The sequence below is a fragment of the Arachis ipaensis genome, chromosome B5 (assembly GCF_059453495.1).
Source record: "Arachis ipaensis isolate K30076 ecotype BB chromosome B5, ASM5945349v1, whole genome shotgun sequence".
Lineage (NCBI taxonomy): Eukaryota > Viridiplantae > Streptophyta > Magnoliopsida > Fabales > Fabaceae > Arachis > Arachis ipaensis.
The window spans coordinates 4,016,527-4,035,113 of record NC_142440.1 but is presented as its reverse complement, the minus strand read 5'-3'; the positions used below and the strand labels follow the sequence as shown (position 1 = coordinate 4,035,113).

At 37.0% G+C, this 18,587-nt stretch overlaps 2 protein-coding genes across 10 annotated transcripts; both read right to left on the bottom strand.

Annotated features, from left to right (window-relative positions):
- Positions 1-363: 363 nt before the first annotated feature.
- On the bottom strand, positions 364-11,435 carry LOC107642531 (putative F-box protein At1g65770). Of its 4 annotated transcripts, none has more exons than XM_088488558.1 (2): positions 9,673-10,738; positions 364-408 (listed from the first exon to the last, which is right to left on the bottom strand). In XM_088488558.1, the coding sequence occupies exons 1-2, from the start codon at positions 10,634-10,636 to the stop codon at positions 395-397; spliced, it is 978 nt and encodes a 325-aa protein (XP_088344684.1). In that variant the 5' UTR covers positions 10,637-10,738; the 3' UTR covers positions 364-394. The 4 variants fall into 4 exon arrangements, with proteins under 4 accessions (XP_088344684.1, XP_088344683.1, XP_016201410.1 ...); XM_088488557.1 differs by lacking the exon at positions 364-408 and adding an exon at positions 6,049-6,562 and having other exon boundaries at positions 9,673-10,749; XM_016345924.3 differs by lacking the exon at positions 364-408 and adding an exon at positions 11,023-11,435 and having other exon boundaries at positions 9,346-10,806.
- On the bottom strand, positions 11,272-17,029 carry LOC107642530 (uncharacterized). Of its 6 annotated transcripts, none has more exons than XM_016345921.3 (15): positions 16,914-17,017; positions 16,448-16,601; positions 15,969-16,287; positions 15,749-15,841; positions 15,566-15,656; positions 14,953-15,019; positions 14,808-14,850; positions 14,298-14,469; positions 14,098-14,196; positions 13,285-13,353; positions 12,950-13,088; positions 12,276-12,474; positions 11,907-12,013; positions 11,770-11,806; positions 11,272-11,584 (listed from the first exon to the last, which is right to left on the bottom strand). In XM_016345921.3, exons 2-15 carry the CDS (start codon positions 16,580-16,582, stop codon positions 11,427-11,429), a joined length of 1,728 nt encoding a protein of 575 aa, XP_016201407.1. In that variant the 5' UTR covers positions 16,583-16,601; positions 16,914-17,017; the 3' UTR covers positions 11,272-11,426. The 6 variants fall into 6 exon arrangements, with proteins under 6 accessions (XP_016201407.1, XP_088344680.1, XP_088344678.1 ...); XM_088488554.1 differs by having other exon boundaries at positions 16,854-16,997; XM_088488552.1 differs by having other exon boundaries at positions 12,297-12,474; positions 16,448-16,621; positions 16,914-16,983.
- Positions 17,030-18,587: the final 1,558 nt, after the last annotated feature.

Genomic DNA, 18,587 nt, shown 5'->3' with positions numbered 1-18,587 from the left:
ATTATTCATCTTTATTATCAGCATTATCTAGAATAATCAGACCCTTTTGACGATGTAATATAGTTATTATCTGAAATTTCTCTATTCGTAATTTGACAAATAAAATACTTTTGTAGAGAAACTATACCACTTTCATGAAAAACATTACTTATATCATCAACAAAACAACAAGCACCATATTGATAAGGGTTTCTACCATACACCACTCTAGTAAGTGTTGACTTTCCTATTCCATCCATCCCACAAACATCTACAATCCGAGCTTCATTATTAGAGTTGAAATTAAGAAGGTTTTTCAATTGTTCTACATGAGATTGCATCCCAACCAACCCATCCACACTTAACAAATTGCAATTTAATATGCTTCTAGCCCTTTTAACAATTTTTTCAATCTCTACACTCTCCTGCCTGAAAGAACAAAGAGAAGATGAACTTGTAAGTCCATTTTATATAAGACAACCTAAAACAAAGACAGAACGAAACAATACAAGGTGATTTTAAATTTGTATCAATTTAACTCGTTCATGTATAGATAGTCTATTAGAAATGTTTGAGAGACAATAATATTCAATCCAAAACTGCTCATCAGATCATTGCAATTCAAATTATTTTATAGCTTTTAATGTGTAAAAACGTTAATTTTATGGCTTATTATTAAAAGTAATAAAAACACAAAAACGTGTCTTATATTATTAATGTTAGTTAGGGGTGGAAAAAGATCAGGCGGCTTGTCAGGGGCCTGTAGCCTGGCTTGGCCTGTTATAAAATTGGCACAGGCTCAGGCTGTTATAAAGGCCTTATTATGTTAATAGGCGATGTCTAGGCTCACTAATTAGTCTGGTCTGGCCTGTCAGGCCTATAAATAATTTTTTTATTATTAACAAAATAATGAGATATTTTAAATTTATTATATTTAATTATAAATAATTTTGTATATTTTAAATACTTTAAAGTTTAAAATTTTTTATAAATATGTTTATTAAAAAATATATTTTAAAATAATATTTTTATTTTTGTAAAAAAAAAATTAGCAGGCCTTTTAACAGGTTTCAAGTCAGGCCAAGCTGAATAACAAACTAGACTTAGTACTTTGAAAAATGTCTATAACAAGCTGCATGCCATACTCAGGCCAATCAACTACATGACAGGCCAAACCTGTTAAGAGCAAAGCCTGACCTGACCTGTTATTGTTAGTATAACGTTTATACTCTCATTTATATGAATTAATGGAATGTATTGTATATCATAATTAGCACAGAATCAGAATGAATTTTCTATTAGTCTTTCATACAAATTGTAGTAGTCTTTCATATCAAAAGAAAACAGAATCTTGGAAGTAGCATATCATTTCTTCATAATCTTCATAAAGCATCATTTAAAGAGTTGTTGTGACAAAACTAAATTATATTTTGGATGGCAAAATTAAGCTAAAATTAAAATGATCTTTTGATTCCAAGTATCATAGTTATCAAATCTGGTCCGACCGAATCCGATCATCAGGTTATTAATTTGGATTGGGTTATCATTTGAATTGGTTAAACAATTAATTCGGTCAAACTTAGCCAAAGCAATAAAATTCAGTCAAAGTTGTTCAAAATTGATTAAAACCGATTCGTCAAATCCGGTTAAGTTAGAAAAAATATTATTTTCTGTACATAATTTTTATTAAATGTATTATGTAAATAAAATTAAATTATATTTATAAATTTTAAGAAAAATAATATTTTATTAACTACAATATAGTTTTTCTTTATATGATTGTTATTTTTATTTTTCTATAAATATGTTAGGAATTTGGGTATTATGGGGTGCTCAAAATCCCACGTCGGGTAGTATGAGATGCTTGATGTTGTATATAAGGAGAGGGATTTGGATGCTCTAAATTTTGAATTTTACTTTAGATGATAAAGTATGATCTATCACCGTTTATTTCATAAGTGGGACAAAAAAAAGATAAGAGAGAAAACATTTAATGGTGAAAGATCTCACTTTATCCTCTAAAGTAAAAATCTAAAATTTAAAGGAGAATGGTTCTTTCCCCTTATTAGCTAGTTTTTAAGGTGTGATTTTCTACTTTTCTGAGATACTTAACAAAATACTTAAAGAGTATAATAAATATAAATTTGTAAATATTTGAAGAGTATAATAAATATAAACTAATTGACGAGTTATTAAAATCTAAAAATAATAATTAATTGAATACAAAATAAAACTAAAAAAAGATATTTATTATAGAAATAAAAAAATAAAATAAAATTTTATATAATTATTTAATTACGACCGAATTAATCGATTCAACTTGTAATTTACCGATTAAACCAATAACTCAGTAATCCGATAGTTTATCTAACAAATTTGATTACCAGTTTAATTTTGATAACTATATAAAGTACTGGTTAAAATATAGAAAGTTAGAAACCAATTGTAAACAATAAAAAAGATTTTTTTTATTTATAAAATAAAAAAAAATTATTATTTTTCCCAACATAATTTTTGGACTTTAATTCTCCAAATACGATTTTTTTAAATTGGCAAATTTGCCTAACCCCCGACCAACTCTATAAATTTTATAGAGTTCGCCTAACCCCGACGAACTCCCTTTTTAAGTTTTTTCAAATTTGCGTTTTTATTCTATTATCATCATCTCCAAATAGTATATAGATCTACAAACAGTATATAGAAGTATACAAAAATACACGGACAACAAGCAAGCATGGCTTCTTCAAGAATTTTTTTTATTATAAATTAAAAAAATAAGCCATATTTACCAATGGCAACTATTGTTATCGTCTCTAAAAATATATAGGTACACCGGAATAAGCCATATTTAATCAGAATTTTTTTAATTATAAATTAAAAAAATATATAATTCCCAAAAATAACAAGGATTGTTATCCCGTGTACTTTTTGTGTACTCTTATCTACTCTGGAAATGATAATAATGGTTACCATTGTTAACTTTCCAATATGATATATTTGAAGTGGATTATTTTTGGGAAATAATTATTTTTTAATTTATAATTTTTTTTTGTTAAATATGACTTATTTCGGTGTACCTAGAGACGATAACAATACTTGCCATTGTTAAATATGGCTTATTTTTTTAATTTATAATTAAAAAAATTTTCGAAGAAGTCATACTTGTTGTCCGTGTATTTTTGTGTACTTCTATATACTGCTTGTAGATCTATATACTATTTGGAGATGATGATAATGGAATAAAAACGCCGATTTGAAAAAACTTAAAAGGGAATTCGTCGGGGGTTAGGCGAACTTGCTAATTTTTATAGAGTTTGCTGGGGATTCGACGAACTTACTTAAATACAAAAAAAAAAAAAATCGTATTTGGGGAATTAAAGTCCAAAAGTCATGTTAGAAAAAATAATAATTTTTTTATTTTATAAATACAAAAATTCCACAATAAAAAGGGAACAATATAAAATAAAGATAATATTAGATACATGAGACATGATGATATTTGAATGAATCCAAACGTTTCAGAAAAAAAATATTTTAAAATATTTTTTATTTGTATTAAGACAATTAAATACTTAAGATACAACTATATCAAATAAATAGGGCAAATCACTTAATTAAGCTAAGGGGAGGAGAAATTTATACAAATCAGCTAAATCCAAAACTGGTTCATGAATCAACCAGTTCGTATTTCTATATAGTTTGAATTAGTTTGATTCGAACTTCATCTCCATGTAATTTGAATCATACTGATTCGAATTACACACAAACGCACACACCCACTAATTCGAATCAACCTGATTCGAATTACAAACTCACAATAATTCGAATCAGGGTGATTCGAACTACACCCAAGCACGCAATTCTAAGTAATTCGAATTACACTGGTTCAAATTATACAGGGCCAGACGTATATAAATATGGTGTGAACGTTAATTGATCTCATTAGAGTGAGAAAATGGCTAGTGAGGAGAGTTTTGTAGTATTGGTTCATCACAGAGGAACGATTAAGAGGAAAGCACGATCTGGTGTGAAGTTCACCGATAGGGATCCTCTCAGTATTTTCATGAGGCCTACGACAAGCAATGATGACTTTGTTAATTTTGTACTACAGAAGCTTGGTCTGCAAGGTGTGAAATGGGTTAAGAAGTTTTCTATCGCATTCCGATCTCAGTGTTGCAAGAAATCGTGAAGTATGATTGTTTTACGATCGGGAGTGATGAGGACTTGCAGGTCATGTTTCATTGTCGTCGGCAGTTTCCTGAGGTTAGGACACCTGAACTATTGGCGAAGTTCGTTGATGTGGTATCTAGCTCGGGGGTTCGAACCGGAATACCCACACTATAGGCACGGTAGCTGGTTCTAGCTCCAGACCTGTTGGTGCATCTTCGTCCGTCCTTGTGAATGAACCTCCGGTCGAGCCTGTCGCCTCCCCGTCGTTTGCTGTTGATCTCAACTGTAGTGGAGGCGGAGAGGTTGGAATAGGGGATATTGTGCTGACCTCTTTACAGTGTGCCGCACTGGCTGGTCTGGACGATGCATTGCTGGATGATGTTGACGATGATGATGTGGAGCCGGATATCATTGCTGATGACAGTGGCGATGATGTTAGAGCAAGTGAGCCAGCTGGTCCTGGAGGTGGTTCTAGCTCTGGCACACAGCAGTACCCTTCACACTTTTCATCTTTGGACTTGGATGCCATGAGACAGGAGGGGGTGCCTGGGGAGCCTGCTGGATTTGGTGCTAGAGATGGCCAGGGGTCTGCAGGTCTGACAGAGTTTCAGGATAAAGATGAGGTTGTGTTAAGTGTGAAGACGTATAGCATCCGACGTAGGGAACAATACAAGGTGGTGGAGTCTGACTATCGTCGGTATGTTGAAAAGTGTTATGAGTTTTGGAATGGGTGCACATGGTTGATTAAGCTAAGTCTCCGGCAGCGCAAGGGTATTTGGGAGGTAAAATGGTACAACGGACCACATAGGTGTCTCGCGACGTCCATCTCTAGCGACCACAGGAGTCTGGATTGTCATGTGATCTCGAAATTTATCATGCCAATGGTTAGAGCTGATGCATTCGTCAGCATCAAGGTGCTCCTGAATGCGACGGCGGCACACTTTGGGTTCAGGCTGACGTATAGGAGGGTTTGGTTGGCGAAGTAGAAGGCCGTTGCCCACATCTATGGTTATTGGGATAAGTCGTACAATGAGCTCCCGCGGTGGGTGTTAGGAGTTCAGTTGACGATACCTGGTACTGTTGCAGTCCTTAGGACGAGTCCTGTTCGAGTTGGGGGCCAGGTTGACGACTCGCAAGCTTATTTTCACCGGCTCTTCTGGAAGTTTCCACCATGTATTGAGGCATTCCGGCATTGCAAGCCGTTGGTGAGTATTAACGGCACCCACCTGTATGGTAAGTATGGGAGTACGTTGCTCGTCGCGATTGCACAGGACGTAAACTCCAACATACTGCCTGTTGCATTTGCACTGCTTGAGGGTGAGAATGCGGAGTCCTGTTCCTTCTTTCTTTCCCATCTCCGGCAGCATGTGACCCCGCAACCGGGTCTGTTGGTCATATCAGATAGGCACAACGGCATCAAGGCTGTGCTTGAGGCTCCCGACGGAGGCTGGCTACCTCCAGCAGCCTACCGTGCATTCTGTGTTCGACATGTGGCAGCAAATTTCGCCCTGACCTTCAAGGGTAAGGACGCAAGGAGGCTTCTTGTGAATGCAGCTTATGCTAAGACTGAGGTGGAATTCGATTACTGGTTTGATATTCTGCGGTCTGAAGATCCTGCCATGTGTGAGTGGACGAACCAGATCGAGTATTCATTGTGGACTCAGCATCGGGATGAGGATAGGAGATTCGGTCACACGTCGGAGTTGTCCACAGGTCGGAGGACCAAGGCACACTGGGGGAGATGAGTAGGATTATTGTTAGCTTAATTATTATCTTATTACCACTTTTGTGTTTACATTCCATTGTATTAGGGGTTGTTAGTTGAAGTTGTTAATTATGAGATGTTGTTTAATTTAATGTGATGTCTTTAGCGTGCGTACTTAATTAATCGATGTGTTCTGTTTCTTAAGTATACTCTTATGTTAGGCTTAAACGTCAGTCGATGTAATCTACTTAGGAAAGCATGACATAACGTACACTGATAAAATAACACACACCAATGACATAACGTCTCCTGGAACCAGCTCCAATTCACTGCAAACTTTTGGATTTGGTTCGCAGGAGGTATCACACCAAGCAACTCCTGGAACCACACCCAAGCTGGACGGCCAGGCTGGATGTATGTCTGGAAATCCGTCAAGCAACCACTAACATAACGTCCGTCGACCGGCAACCCCAACTGGTACGCCACGTCCTGCAGTGTGATCGTGCACTCCCCGAACGGCATGTGGAATGTGTGCATCTCCGGATGCCACCGCTTGACGAAAGCACTCACTAGGGGCTCATTCAATTTGAACCATCTCTCGTTCAGTCTCGCAAGATGGTATAATCCCTCCATCTACAAGTACGGAACGTACCTCTCGTCGAGTCGCATGCCCTGCTGCCGTCGCATGCTCGAGATGCATCGCTGGGGCTGCACATATGATGGATAAGATAATTAAAACCACTAACAGAAACCACTAAAACCAACCACTAACAAAAACCACTAACTGAAACAACTAACATAAATCACTTGCAAAACCACTATCAAAACCACTAACAAAACCGCTAACATAAACCACCAACAAAACCACTAACATAAACCACTAACAAAACCACCAACTAACAAAATTACTAACAAAACCACATACATTGTCACTAACAAAACATAAAAAATCAGTCACATAAAATGTTACCAACGTTACTTACCACCAAAACCACTAACATAACGTATATAAACAAACGAATAAGTTACTTAATCCTACTTTAAAAAAAAATTTACGTACTAACCTCGTCGTTGATGACCCCGGTTATATGAGCAACTCCATCCAAACGATATAGTCTGTCCAGATCGTCCCCCATGGGCTGAATATCCTGCTCGAGCCTTTGTTGGAGCGAATCTGGGTCGTTTTCTCTGGGACTTGGTGGGGTATGAGAATGGAAAAGTGGTTCGAATGAGGTTGGTTCGAACTCCTTTTATAGCCGAATCAAGTGTAATTCGAAACACCCCAATTCGAATTACTACTAGAGCCAAAAAATGAGTAATTCGAGTAAGCCAAATTCGAATTACTTAGGGTTTCGTGCTTGGGTGTAATTTGAATCACCCTGATTCGAATTACTTTGTGTGTAATTCGAATCAGGTTGATTCGAATTAGTGGGTGTGTGTAGTTCGAATCACAGTTATTCGAATTACATGTAGATGAAGTTCGAAATAACCTAATTCAAACTATATAGATTTGTCCATTGGTTGATTCATGAACCAATTTCTCATTTGACTGATTTGTGTAAATTTCTCCTCTTCTTGATTTAATTAAGTGATTTGCCCAAATAAATATCATATTCAAAATGTGTTTAACATACAAATAAAACAACTCAGTCACTATTATTGCATTGAGCGCAATAGGTCTTGGGTGCGCTAAATCTAATAATAGTGTGAGGAAACTAGTTCATGACTTACTAGTAGTTACAGCAAAATATGCAAATCCACTCGAACCAATGGAATTTATTCCAATGGGGTTGGACGAAACAATGAAGCAATTGACTGTAAGAAGAAAAAAGGAAACTGTACTGGATACTTGAGTTAAACCCCAAAGTGATCCCTGAGATTCACAAAATGCACCAATTTAGTCTCTGACTTTCCAATTGCACTAATTAAGTCCTCCAGATTGAAAAAAAATGTATCAACGTGGTCCCCCTCATATTTTCCGGTCATATTCCTTGCCGGCGGGAGTGACGTGGCACGCTGGAGTGTCTAATGCTTGGTTGATGTGGTAATTGAAAGTTTAAACCCCAATTTAGTCCCTGATCCCCTTTTATACCCTAATTCAGAAGTAGCGCAGCACTTCTTCTTCATCATCATTTTCTTCTTCTTCTTCTTTCCTGCTCATTCTCGTACTCATTGCAAAGAAGGTCAACGCCAAGATCAGAAATCTCAAAGCACCACTTCAAGCTGAGGTGCTCTAATCTGCTGCAACCAACAGCGATCCTGGCAACCCAATATCAATGACACCCAAGCACTTGTCCATGTTCACCTCCCTCAACCTCGTGCCGCACGAAATGGTCGCAGCCTCTCTATCACCGAAACCCCAACAATGTGACACGTCAACGGCCTCCAACAAGGGATACACACGAACCAGCTGTTCCAGACCCGAGTGGCCCAAACTGGTGGCTCGACTCAGCACCAGCCTCTTAAGCCCCCGAGTCCAACCGGGCGATCCCTGACTCAGCATAACCTTGACGGCTCCGTCGTCGATCCGCGGGCAGAGGGAGAGGTCAAGTTCCTAAATGTTGTGGAATTTTTGGAGCAGGGCGAGCAGGAACTCGATCCGGAGGATCTAAATGGTTGTTCGGGTGAGGGATTCGACCCGGTTCAGGTGCTTGCAGACGAGTCGCCATGATTTTTGGTCGGCGTCGGAGTGGAGGTGGTGAAGGACTCGAACGAGGAGGTCTTCGGTTACGCAGAGAAGGGATTCAGACATCATTAAAAAAAATAAGAAAAAAGAGAAGAGTGAGTGCGGTTTAGTTTAGGTGAGAACGAAGAGGAACAAGAGGCGGATGTGAAAAAGGGGATGGAGGATGCGTTTGAAGAGTGGGAAAAAGGGAAGAAGAAGATGATGATAAAGACAAAGAAGTGCTGCGCTACTTTTGAGTCAAGGTTCAAAAATGGATCAAAGACTAAATTGGGATTTAAACTTTCAATTGCCACATCAACCATCCGTTAGACACTCCAGCGTGGCACTCATTCGCCACGTCACTCCCGCCGGCAAAGAATATGACCGGAAAATATGAGGGGGACCACGTTGATACATTTTTTTCAATCTGGAGGACTTAATTAGTGCAATTGGGAAGTCAGGGATTAAATCGGTGTATTTTGTAAATCTCAGAGACCATTTTAGGGTTTAACTCCTGGATACTTATGTCAATAGAAGAAAAAATGTCACACCATTTATATATATCCATTCACGCAGATGCACCTATAAAACTACTTTACATTAAAATTAAATGCTTATATCAATTCACCTATTACACTACTATGAATACATTTTCCATTTTAAAATATAATTCTAACCAGGCTTCAGCTTCACCAAGTGGATAATAAGAAGGTTAATTAAAATGATCAGCCAACTCCAAAATACCTTGAAAATTGTTAGGGTATCAATCATGCTTTTTTTATTATGGGGTAAAACAATCTTTTTCTCTATGCAGGCGAGCAAAATATTTGGTGATGCAGAATCAATTATTTTCCCACAGAAGTATAAACCAGTTATGACATAATAATGATTTACAAATTTGTAACCTTCAATCTATGAATGACATAATAATAGGCTTTAACAGATACAGCTTCTGCTTCCAACAAGAGTTGAGGCACTTACAAATTGAACTTGCGTTGAAAGAGAGATGGGCAAGGCCAAAAGCGATTAGGGAGCTTGAACCTTGAATCGTTCAAGGTGAAAGAAGAAGCTCTTTTAGCAGAGAAAAAATAGAGAGAATTGGGTTCACAACCATAGTAATCTTGAGCCAAAAGAGAGAAAGTAAACATCTTACCCAAAACAAAAGAATAGCCACCCAAATCCTTAACATCCAACCACCTACCCCATTCTTCATCAAGCCTATGAACCTTAACATCCACGACCTCCCAATACATGTCCCAAGGGCTGTCGGGTTCACCTTCTATGTACATGTCAACTACATAGAGCCACCCACCACACTCCACCAACCGTTTCTTCTTCCCCAAACCACACAGCATTGGCGAGAATTGAACCAATTTTAGGGTTTCACTATCCACCCATGAAATCGTACCTACTTTGTCAACCACGTAGAGTTGACCATTGTGGACGATCATGTCATCGAAACAGTTGGGGTCATCGAGAATCGTCCAATTGTGGTCGCCGATCTTCAAAACGTGAAGCTTGCCGTGGTTGTAGAGAGCGAACAACTTGCGGGAGTCAACGGAGGAAGTCAAACTCGGGAAGAGAATAGCTTTGTGGGTTTCAGGAAGAGGCATGAAGGGTTGGAGCAAGTGGAGTTGGAAGTCATGAGTGTGGTGGTGAAGAGAATGGGATTGAAGGAGGTCGAGGAGGTTGAAATTCAAGAGATTCAAGTGGGAGGGGGAAACGAAGGGGGGAGGGTTTGTGTGTGAGAGAGAGAGTGGCAAGTTCGTGAAAGGGTCGAAGATGCGAAGAGGGAAGGAATCGTTGTGAGAAAGGAGGATGATCCATCCTTTGGAGGAGGAGGAGGAAGGGTGGTGGATGCGGTACAGTTTGGTTTCGAAGAGGGTGAGTTTGATGTTGCTGTCGGGAGGAGGAGGGAGGAGGGGGAAGGCGGTGGTGGTGGTGGCGGTGGGAGAGGAAGGGGTGGAGGAGTGCCAGGTGGAGCAGGTGCTGCGGAAGTGGAGGAGGTCGACGGTGGTGGTTAGGCGTTTGGATATCAGGGGCCATAGTTCCTTTGGGAGAGCTAACCATTCCACCGATTCCTTCTTCTTGTTATCTTCTTCGTTCATAGTGGACATGTTTTTGGTGAATCAGTGGAATTTTCAGCTTCTTTGATTTTAACCTGCCAAGTGCCAACCTTTTCTTTTCTTCTCTCTCTTCCAATCACGTTCAACTTCAATAGTGCATAAATTTTAGATTAAATAAGGTTTTTTTGGTCTTAACGCTTTTTACATTTTTTAAAAGAATCCTGCTAGAAAGCGAATGAAATATTTGTACAATATTTAAAAAAACTTAAGCTAATTTTAGAGTTCACCAAAGAGATACTATGTCATAAAACCACTCATTCCAAAAGTTTAAACTGATAGAAAAAGATAACACTAATGGTTATATCTCAAATACTGAATCAGACATCCCTAAACCTTCATTGTACACATTGTACAACTATTCTATTGGCTTACTGTACTTCCTCTTTTTTAAAATTCGACTCAATTTTTATCCCTACCACTTCTCACCACCACCCTCTTCTGCTTCCACGCCTCGCTTAAAAGAATATCCATTACCACCGTTTCTGACCTCCATCAGAGGATGCTGTCGAGCTCGAAGAGACAAGGCAGAGAGGGAAAAGAGGAGGAGGTGGTGTGACAGTGAAGGTGAGGGAGGAGAAGAGGTGGAAGTGGAGCCAATGTTTAAAAGGGATGAATTGGTGGTATATGTGCATGAATTTGAGTTCTTTCTATACTGCATTCTTCATATTCATGTGTTCTACAAAAGCCACGTTGCCATTATTCTTTCTATTACTCTACTGCTTTACATGGAAAACTATTTTAGGAGATACGTGCATCTGACAATTTTATATAGCAGCAGCAATCATTCATCGGAGTTGTTTTTGTCACTGTCTTCCTGGTATATCTGATACTCTTCATCACTTCCTATCTCCTGTGCCTTGTTATTGTCATTTTCATTGGAGGGGAAGCTAACAAAAAGATCCTGTAAATGAGTCCTTGAAAGATTCTCCATGCTGAGATCTAATCATTATAAAGGAACTCAAAAGTGCCCACAACATCTTCCACTTATATATATTAAACATGACATTAGAAGAAAATGGTAGTGCACTATGATTTATCTTTCGTATTAAACCGGTGTCAGGCAATAAGCAATAATGAGAGTTGAGTATTAAACATGAAAAATTAGAGTTCACATAAAAGGATACTAGAATGAGACGGCAGAGGTATTTCACAATCTCCAACCTACAACAAGAGTCAACAGCACAAATTAAAAGTCAAAAGCCATTGATGATATAATCTATTGAGAAAAACTTAAAAATCAGAGAGTATAAATAAGAATTACCAGATCAAGTTCTTCATAAGCATCCCATTCTTCATCACTATTATTAGCCTCAGCTGCTGCTACTTCTTCATCATCAACATTGTCAGCCTCACCTTTCTCTTCCAAACCTATATGTTCCACACAAAAAATTATAATAATTTCTCTTAAAAAAATATCAATAATTTCTCAATCAAACTGAAGACTTCTTCCTGTTTGGTTTCATACAATATTAGATAACAAGTTATGTAGAATTTGCTACAACTTACAAACACAACCATATTCTATGTAGAGACGTATTGAAAAGCGTAAGTTACCAAATGCAGTCATTTGTTGACTCTATTACTAATGCAATATCAATTTAAAGAATTGTGAAAAGAGAGACAGTGTAACCTAAATTAGATTGTTCACTACCCTCCCCTTCAGGCTTTGTGGCAATCTTACTGTAGTCCCTTTTCATTTTTTCAAACTTTGCAGTGGCAGATCTGAGTAAATTCTCTGCACCAGGCTTTGGGAATACTGATAGGAACCTCACCATGATACGTTGTCTAATACAATTGAGCATGTTTTGTGTAAACCATCCAGTTGCAAACTGTGAAATTAGCATGTTAGATGCAACTCAAATAATTTGAATGAGTTTCATTGTCATCCAATCAAACGTTTGTGTCTATAAAAACTTTTAAGATAATGAGTGGTTGAGTTAAAACACTCATACTCACAATGCATACAAATTAGAAACCTAGTTGAATATCTTACAGTAACTTCAAACATTAATGGTAGTGATACTATATTAATCAACATATATTAATCAACTCAAAAGCAGAAATCTTCAGAACTAAAAAGGAATCTATAGAGTAACCCATCTATCTCTGTCATTCAAGGATAACGGAAAAATAAAGGGCAGCTCTGGATCCCCATAGTATTTATAAAACTTAACTTCATGCCAAAAAATAAGACGAAAATGTTAAGAACATATCAAAAGCAGACCTATCTCTTATTAAAGATGTGGGCAATGACATCATGACATGTAGTTCAACATAAAATCTGAGATAGTTTGAGAAACTTACGGTGCAAACTGCCAGCAAGGGAGGTTTATTTATTTCTGATTGAATATAATCATCAACAAGCTCGAATAACTGTAAAGATGTCTGGAACTTGCAAGGGAAAGCATGGAAGGCACATATATCCCCCCATCTATGTTTTGATCTACAGGAGGAAAATAGTCTTAATAAAAATGAGCAAAACAACACAAATGGAAATATAATAACCACAAATACTGAAAACAGATATGTTAAGGCATGAGAATAATGAGATTGTTTGTAAGTCTGCAAACACACACGCACACACACAAACAAGCATAGAAAAACAAGAGGAAAACAAAGAAAAATTGAAAAGAACTTACGTATTGGCCGATTGAGCATCACAGTAACTTCGTAATGGGATTGGTACTCGATAATCAAGTCTTTGATAGCTGCTAATTCAAACATCTAAACATATTCAATAAAGACCCAGTGTTTTATTCTTTAAGAAAACCAAAAACAATTTAATAAAATCATTTACAGGTATGTTAAGAGAACATTGATTTATATGTATAACACTATACTTTCTCGTCATAATAGAAACCATAAACTAGTATTCAAACATCCTTATTCTTCTTATGACATCACAGTTCTGGATCAACATAACCAATGAACTGAAGTTAATGAAGAACACAAATCGAATTTTAAACATGATGGCATTGAAAATACCAAAAGAGCAGACAAATAATAAAAAATTAATCTTCCTGTCTATGGACCATAAAAATTCCTTTGAGATAAATAAACTTAATAGTTAAATGTTAATAATATCTAATCTCCCTCTTCAGGAAAATGGAACCCATATGTTATGAAGTGCAAATAAAGCAACACCAAACTGGGTAACTCTGTAAATTTTTGTTGATCATGATAAAACCTCAGACAAACTTCTAGATTCCTCAAGATTCCAATCATTATTCCTAATTGATCTAACATTTCATTTTTATGAAAGGTTTAAAAAAATAACATGACCTTAGTGTGTTGGAAGACTGGTACTACCCAAAAACAAAAAAGAAAAGAAGGAACAAGAAACCCACCAGATATTTGAGTAACTATAGCATGCAGGGACCAACATTTTGAGCGCAAATGATTATTAATATCTAACTCTCCCAACAGATTATTTAGAAAAGAGCAAGTCTCACATGCGAGAATCGGGATCCTTGCGTGGATCATATCCTTTCTTGATCCAGAACCTTAAGAAAGGTCCACTGGAAAAATAGTAAGAAATTCTGGATAGAAGCCTACAAGAAGTGAGAACAGAAGGGCAATGCCTACTCATCAAGCTCGAGCAATTCAACTGCTGCAAGTTAGAAAGGTAATCAGCAGAGTTTGGGTAAGTCACCTTCTAAGCATGGCATGTGAAAAGCTTAATCCCTTATCATGCAAGCGTTCAATTAATGAATCTTTGGACCAAATAGGTCGCTCATCAAACATTCTAGAGACAGCCATCTGTGACTCCCATTGATCTGAACCTTGGGGTATATATTCCTCCCAATTCACTATCTTAGGAACCTGTAAGAAGGCTAAGAAAAACCAGATCCACAGAAGTGCAGTTTCATAACCGGCGACAATCAGGATAGGTATTAAAAAGGTGCGGACATCAGAACATGTAAATTTCGAACTCCAATCAGGAAGCAGCTAGTGGTTCCTTTGGCCTAATATAAACTTACATTACAGAAGGCTTACTTCATGCACGTAATTCAAATACTTCTTTAAGAAAAATCTGCAGGTCCATGCAAAGCTATGATGAAAACTGTTTCAATGTGTTTAATATCCATATCGATATATACTGACATTTCTACAACTTCAATAGATCTACATATAATGGTTCTACCACCTGAGAAAAGGATATCTTTAATGTCAAAACCAATTGCAAGAACTGGCTCTGTGTCCATCTGTACACACATGGCAATGAGTAAGCTTTCTTACTTAAGCTTTATAGATAGTAGGATGAGTAACCATAGATAGTCAAAGTGATTATATCAAATTAAAGTTACCTCAAGATGTGGTTGTACAATTTCCTCTTGTTTCCTTTTTGAACTTGATGTAGCAGGTGGTCTCAAGCTGAAATAAAGAAGACTAATTCACTTTGAAGTTAAAGAAAGATGAAACTGCCAATTGAAACTTCACAAGGAAAACTGGGGAAAATGATATACTATAAAGCTTATGGATATTGGATAATTAATCAGAAAATATAGCATAGTGCTAGGAAAAACATAGCTGAACTAAGAACCTCATTGGCACCTCCCACTCCACCAGTTGAGAAAAGATATTAAGATATGAGAATTTAAAAAATTCAATTTAAGAAATGGCATGTTCTGTCTGTCACCTAAACACCCCAAACTACAGAAACAATGGAATAAGCTACAGAAATGAAACAACGCAAAGCCTCATTGAAGAGTAACACAAAGACAAGGATCTCTGAAGGTAGGCAACAAGTTATACAAGAGATTAAAGCTATTCACATGATTGGAACTGCCATCATTTTCCTCATATTTATAAAGTATGATCATACACAACTATGGTATTAGCAAGACCCATGCTGATCCCAAAATGAATGCCAACTTTTCATTCTCAATATAAGAATTAATGAAAGTGAGAGAAACTAACACTAAATTTTCTGGCATATCCTTCGGAGCAAAAAGTGGAGGCACAATAAGCATAATGTCCTCATGATCCACATCCATAAGACCACCCTCACCTATGACAGAACAGAAACACACACTACTAACTTGGTAAAAGCCATCAAAACACCAGGTTTAAATAACAGAATATTGAAACTAAGATATTCACCGAAGTGTGGTTCCTCAAGTTCTGACCAATTTCTCTTTTTCCTCTGGGCAACTTCCGCATGAACAGGAACAACATATTGGTAGTCAAACATTCCTGTGTAATATTGAAATAGGAAACAAAAGCAACAAGTTAACTTGCTTCTGAGGTTCTATAAAGCTAATTAATATACATGGTGGCCACATGAAATCACCAAAATCAAGCCCATCTAAGAACTTCTAACCATTAAAATGATAAGCCTCAGAAACATGAGCAACAACATCAGCACAAAGGTTTGCTTCTTTATCTGCAGATATACATTCCTCGACTTTATCATCCTCAGTTAATCCCTCACTTTCTGGTTGATCAGCTTGCCTCTCATTTTCCGTTATATTTCCAGGCACACTTCCATTAGCTTTGGCATCATGCTCACTGCAAAGTTTTCTCTTGGATATTTTGAGAAGAAAACCATTGCAGGGATGAAGCTCCCCAAATGCAGGATGTGAATACGGGTCTTCAGGGCGGAAACAGAGCTCTAGTTTGTTTGATTGCGAACTGCGAGCCTACAAATGTCACCACACAGACCATAACAAAAGTGGAAATCCACACAGAAACCAAATCTCATTGATAAATTACAAAATATGAGCCAATGTTGCAATATAAAAGAAAGTAAGTACCATAATTAGCAAAATTATCACCATATTAATAAATTTTGTCTAGTACCTTAAGGATGCCTTGGATTCCACCTAGAGTGTCCACGGCACGAGAAACCGTAGATGGATACCCAGGATAATGGACCACAAATCCCTGATTTTGTGGTAGAACCCCTGAGATTGTTCCATCCTTTATCACTCCCATTAAACTACTACTACTACCTCTGAAATGATTATTCAAATGCTGTTTTTATCAACATTAATCAATTTTCAGCTTCATCTGACTATTGATGTTACATAACTATATCATTGGCATGCAATGTCATAAAAAGAGGTATACTAAGTGAAACATTCACTGCACTGGGCACAAAAGTTTATCAAATTTACTAAAACTTAGAACACACTAAATTAATAGCCCCAAGATTTTATAGTCGATTGGAGCAATGGAAGCAAAATTCAGCTGAGAGAACTATTACAGGTTTAAACACTTGCTGTGAACTGAAATCCAAACAGGGAAGAAGAGAAGAAGCACATACGGTTGAGAAGCTATGCATATACGTAGCTTATGCGTATTTGCTTTGTCTTCTACTCCTTCCTTCTCCTGAGTTTTGGTGTCTTTCTTTTCCGAAGAAAACGCAAGGTGCCACGTCGGTACTGTAATGAGAGTGTTGGAGACAGTCTAATGTGGAACCTGTAAGTTGAGGACCTTCGTGGTCCCCCAATTCCATGGGCTGGGCTAAGTGAGAGCTTACGAAATTGGGCCTTCTTCATTCTAGTTGGACTTAAGGAGAAGAAAATTACAGGTCCAAAAACATGAGAAGAAAATTGTAAAACAAAAGCCTCATTGGTTTTTTTTAAGTTAGAGGCGGAGTGTTTCACGCGTTAGCTGGGCCCGATCTACGGCATAAGGGTGATGGCGTAGATACATTTTAGCTCTTCTCTTCTTCGATAGCCTTAAAGGCTATTATGCTGATTGGCCTATTAGTTTAGTCAAATATAAGCTATTCATTAGCAAATCTTCTTTGATGGAGAACGGAAATGGAGTTGGAGCAGCCTACATACAAAGTATGTTAGACTGTCCTTCCAGCTGAGCTTCGCTATGAACTAATAGACTAAAATTATCGGACAGCCTCCAATTTTAGCTATTACATTACTCACACTAGGTAGAGAAAATTAAGATTTTACGTGAAATCGAAAAAGTAAATAAAAGACGTAAAGCATAAAATTTTTACAAGATTTAAATCGTAAAATCGTTAGACTTAGTACAAATTTCGTAAAATCGATAAACTCATTTAAAATCGTAATATCGGAAGATTTTAAGAGTTAAATCGAAATTCTAGCTACTATGTCACACACACACATTTAAGGATTCTATCTACTGCTAATGAGTCTTAGTTCATACGGCATTCCACCCCCTCCCCATCTCAAAGGTCTTGGACTCAACTCTTACCTCCTGCATTTGAGGAGAAAAAAATTGGTAAGTATATGAGAAGTGTGTAGGTGTATGTACTTGTATTTAAGATTAGAGTTCTCCAATTCATTTGAGGTATCTGATTTTATATATCACATAAATAAATAAATAAATAAAAACAGATTAGCTAATCCATACTCACTCAATTCAAACTCATTTAACTTGCTAATTATTTAAACCGAGGCAAATTGACCTACTTCTAAACAAATTATAATTTCAGTGGCTTTTACTCATTTTGATGATGGCTGATGCTTCAAAAAATACCATAAAGATGATAATATTTAATTTTCTTTTAGTAGTACTCTTAATTTAATTGTGATAATTTAAAAAGTACGAATATTCTACATATTTGTGCGTAAAAGGTTTCGATTCAAAAAGTTAAAGGACGGAGTAAAATTAAATCATGACAACCAAAATATACACACCAACAAACTAGTAATGTATTGGACAATGCTTTTAGTTAGGGAGTTGAATCTACTATAATTAGGGAATGATTTTAACTTTTAATGTTTGACGACACTTATTACACACCACATAAAGTCTGACACTTAGTAGTTGATAGTTTGAAAATGATGATTTTGTTTTTGGCCCTTCACTTTTGCCATATTTTCCATAAACCCCCAGCAGCCACCGCTACTAGCCTACCACACGGTTGTTGACTTCTTGGCCACTTAAGACTTAAGAGAGGTGATGGATGAAACTAATTACATGCATGTCCCTATTGGGTGTTTTTTGTTGA

Coding starts and splice junctions, on each gene's coding strand:
- LOC107642530 (XM_088488551.1), bottom strand. Junction 14,470..14,807: donor AATTGGTTTTGACATTAAAG/ATATCCTTTTCT, acceptor TAGCCTTCTTAC/AGGTTCCTAAGATAGTGAAT. Junction 12,475..12,949: donor CCTTGCTGGCAGTTTGCACC/GTAAGTTTCTCA, acceptor CTAATTTCACAG/TTTGCAACTGGATGGTTTAC.
- LOC107642531 (XM_016345924.3), bottom strand. CDS start 10,636: ATGTCCACTATGAACGAAGAAGATAACAAGAAGAAGGAATCGGTGGAA.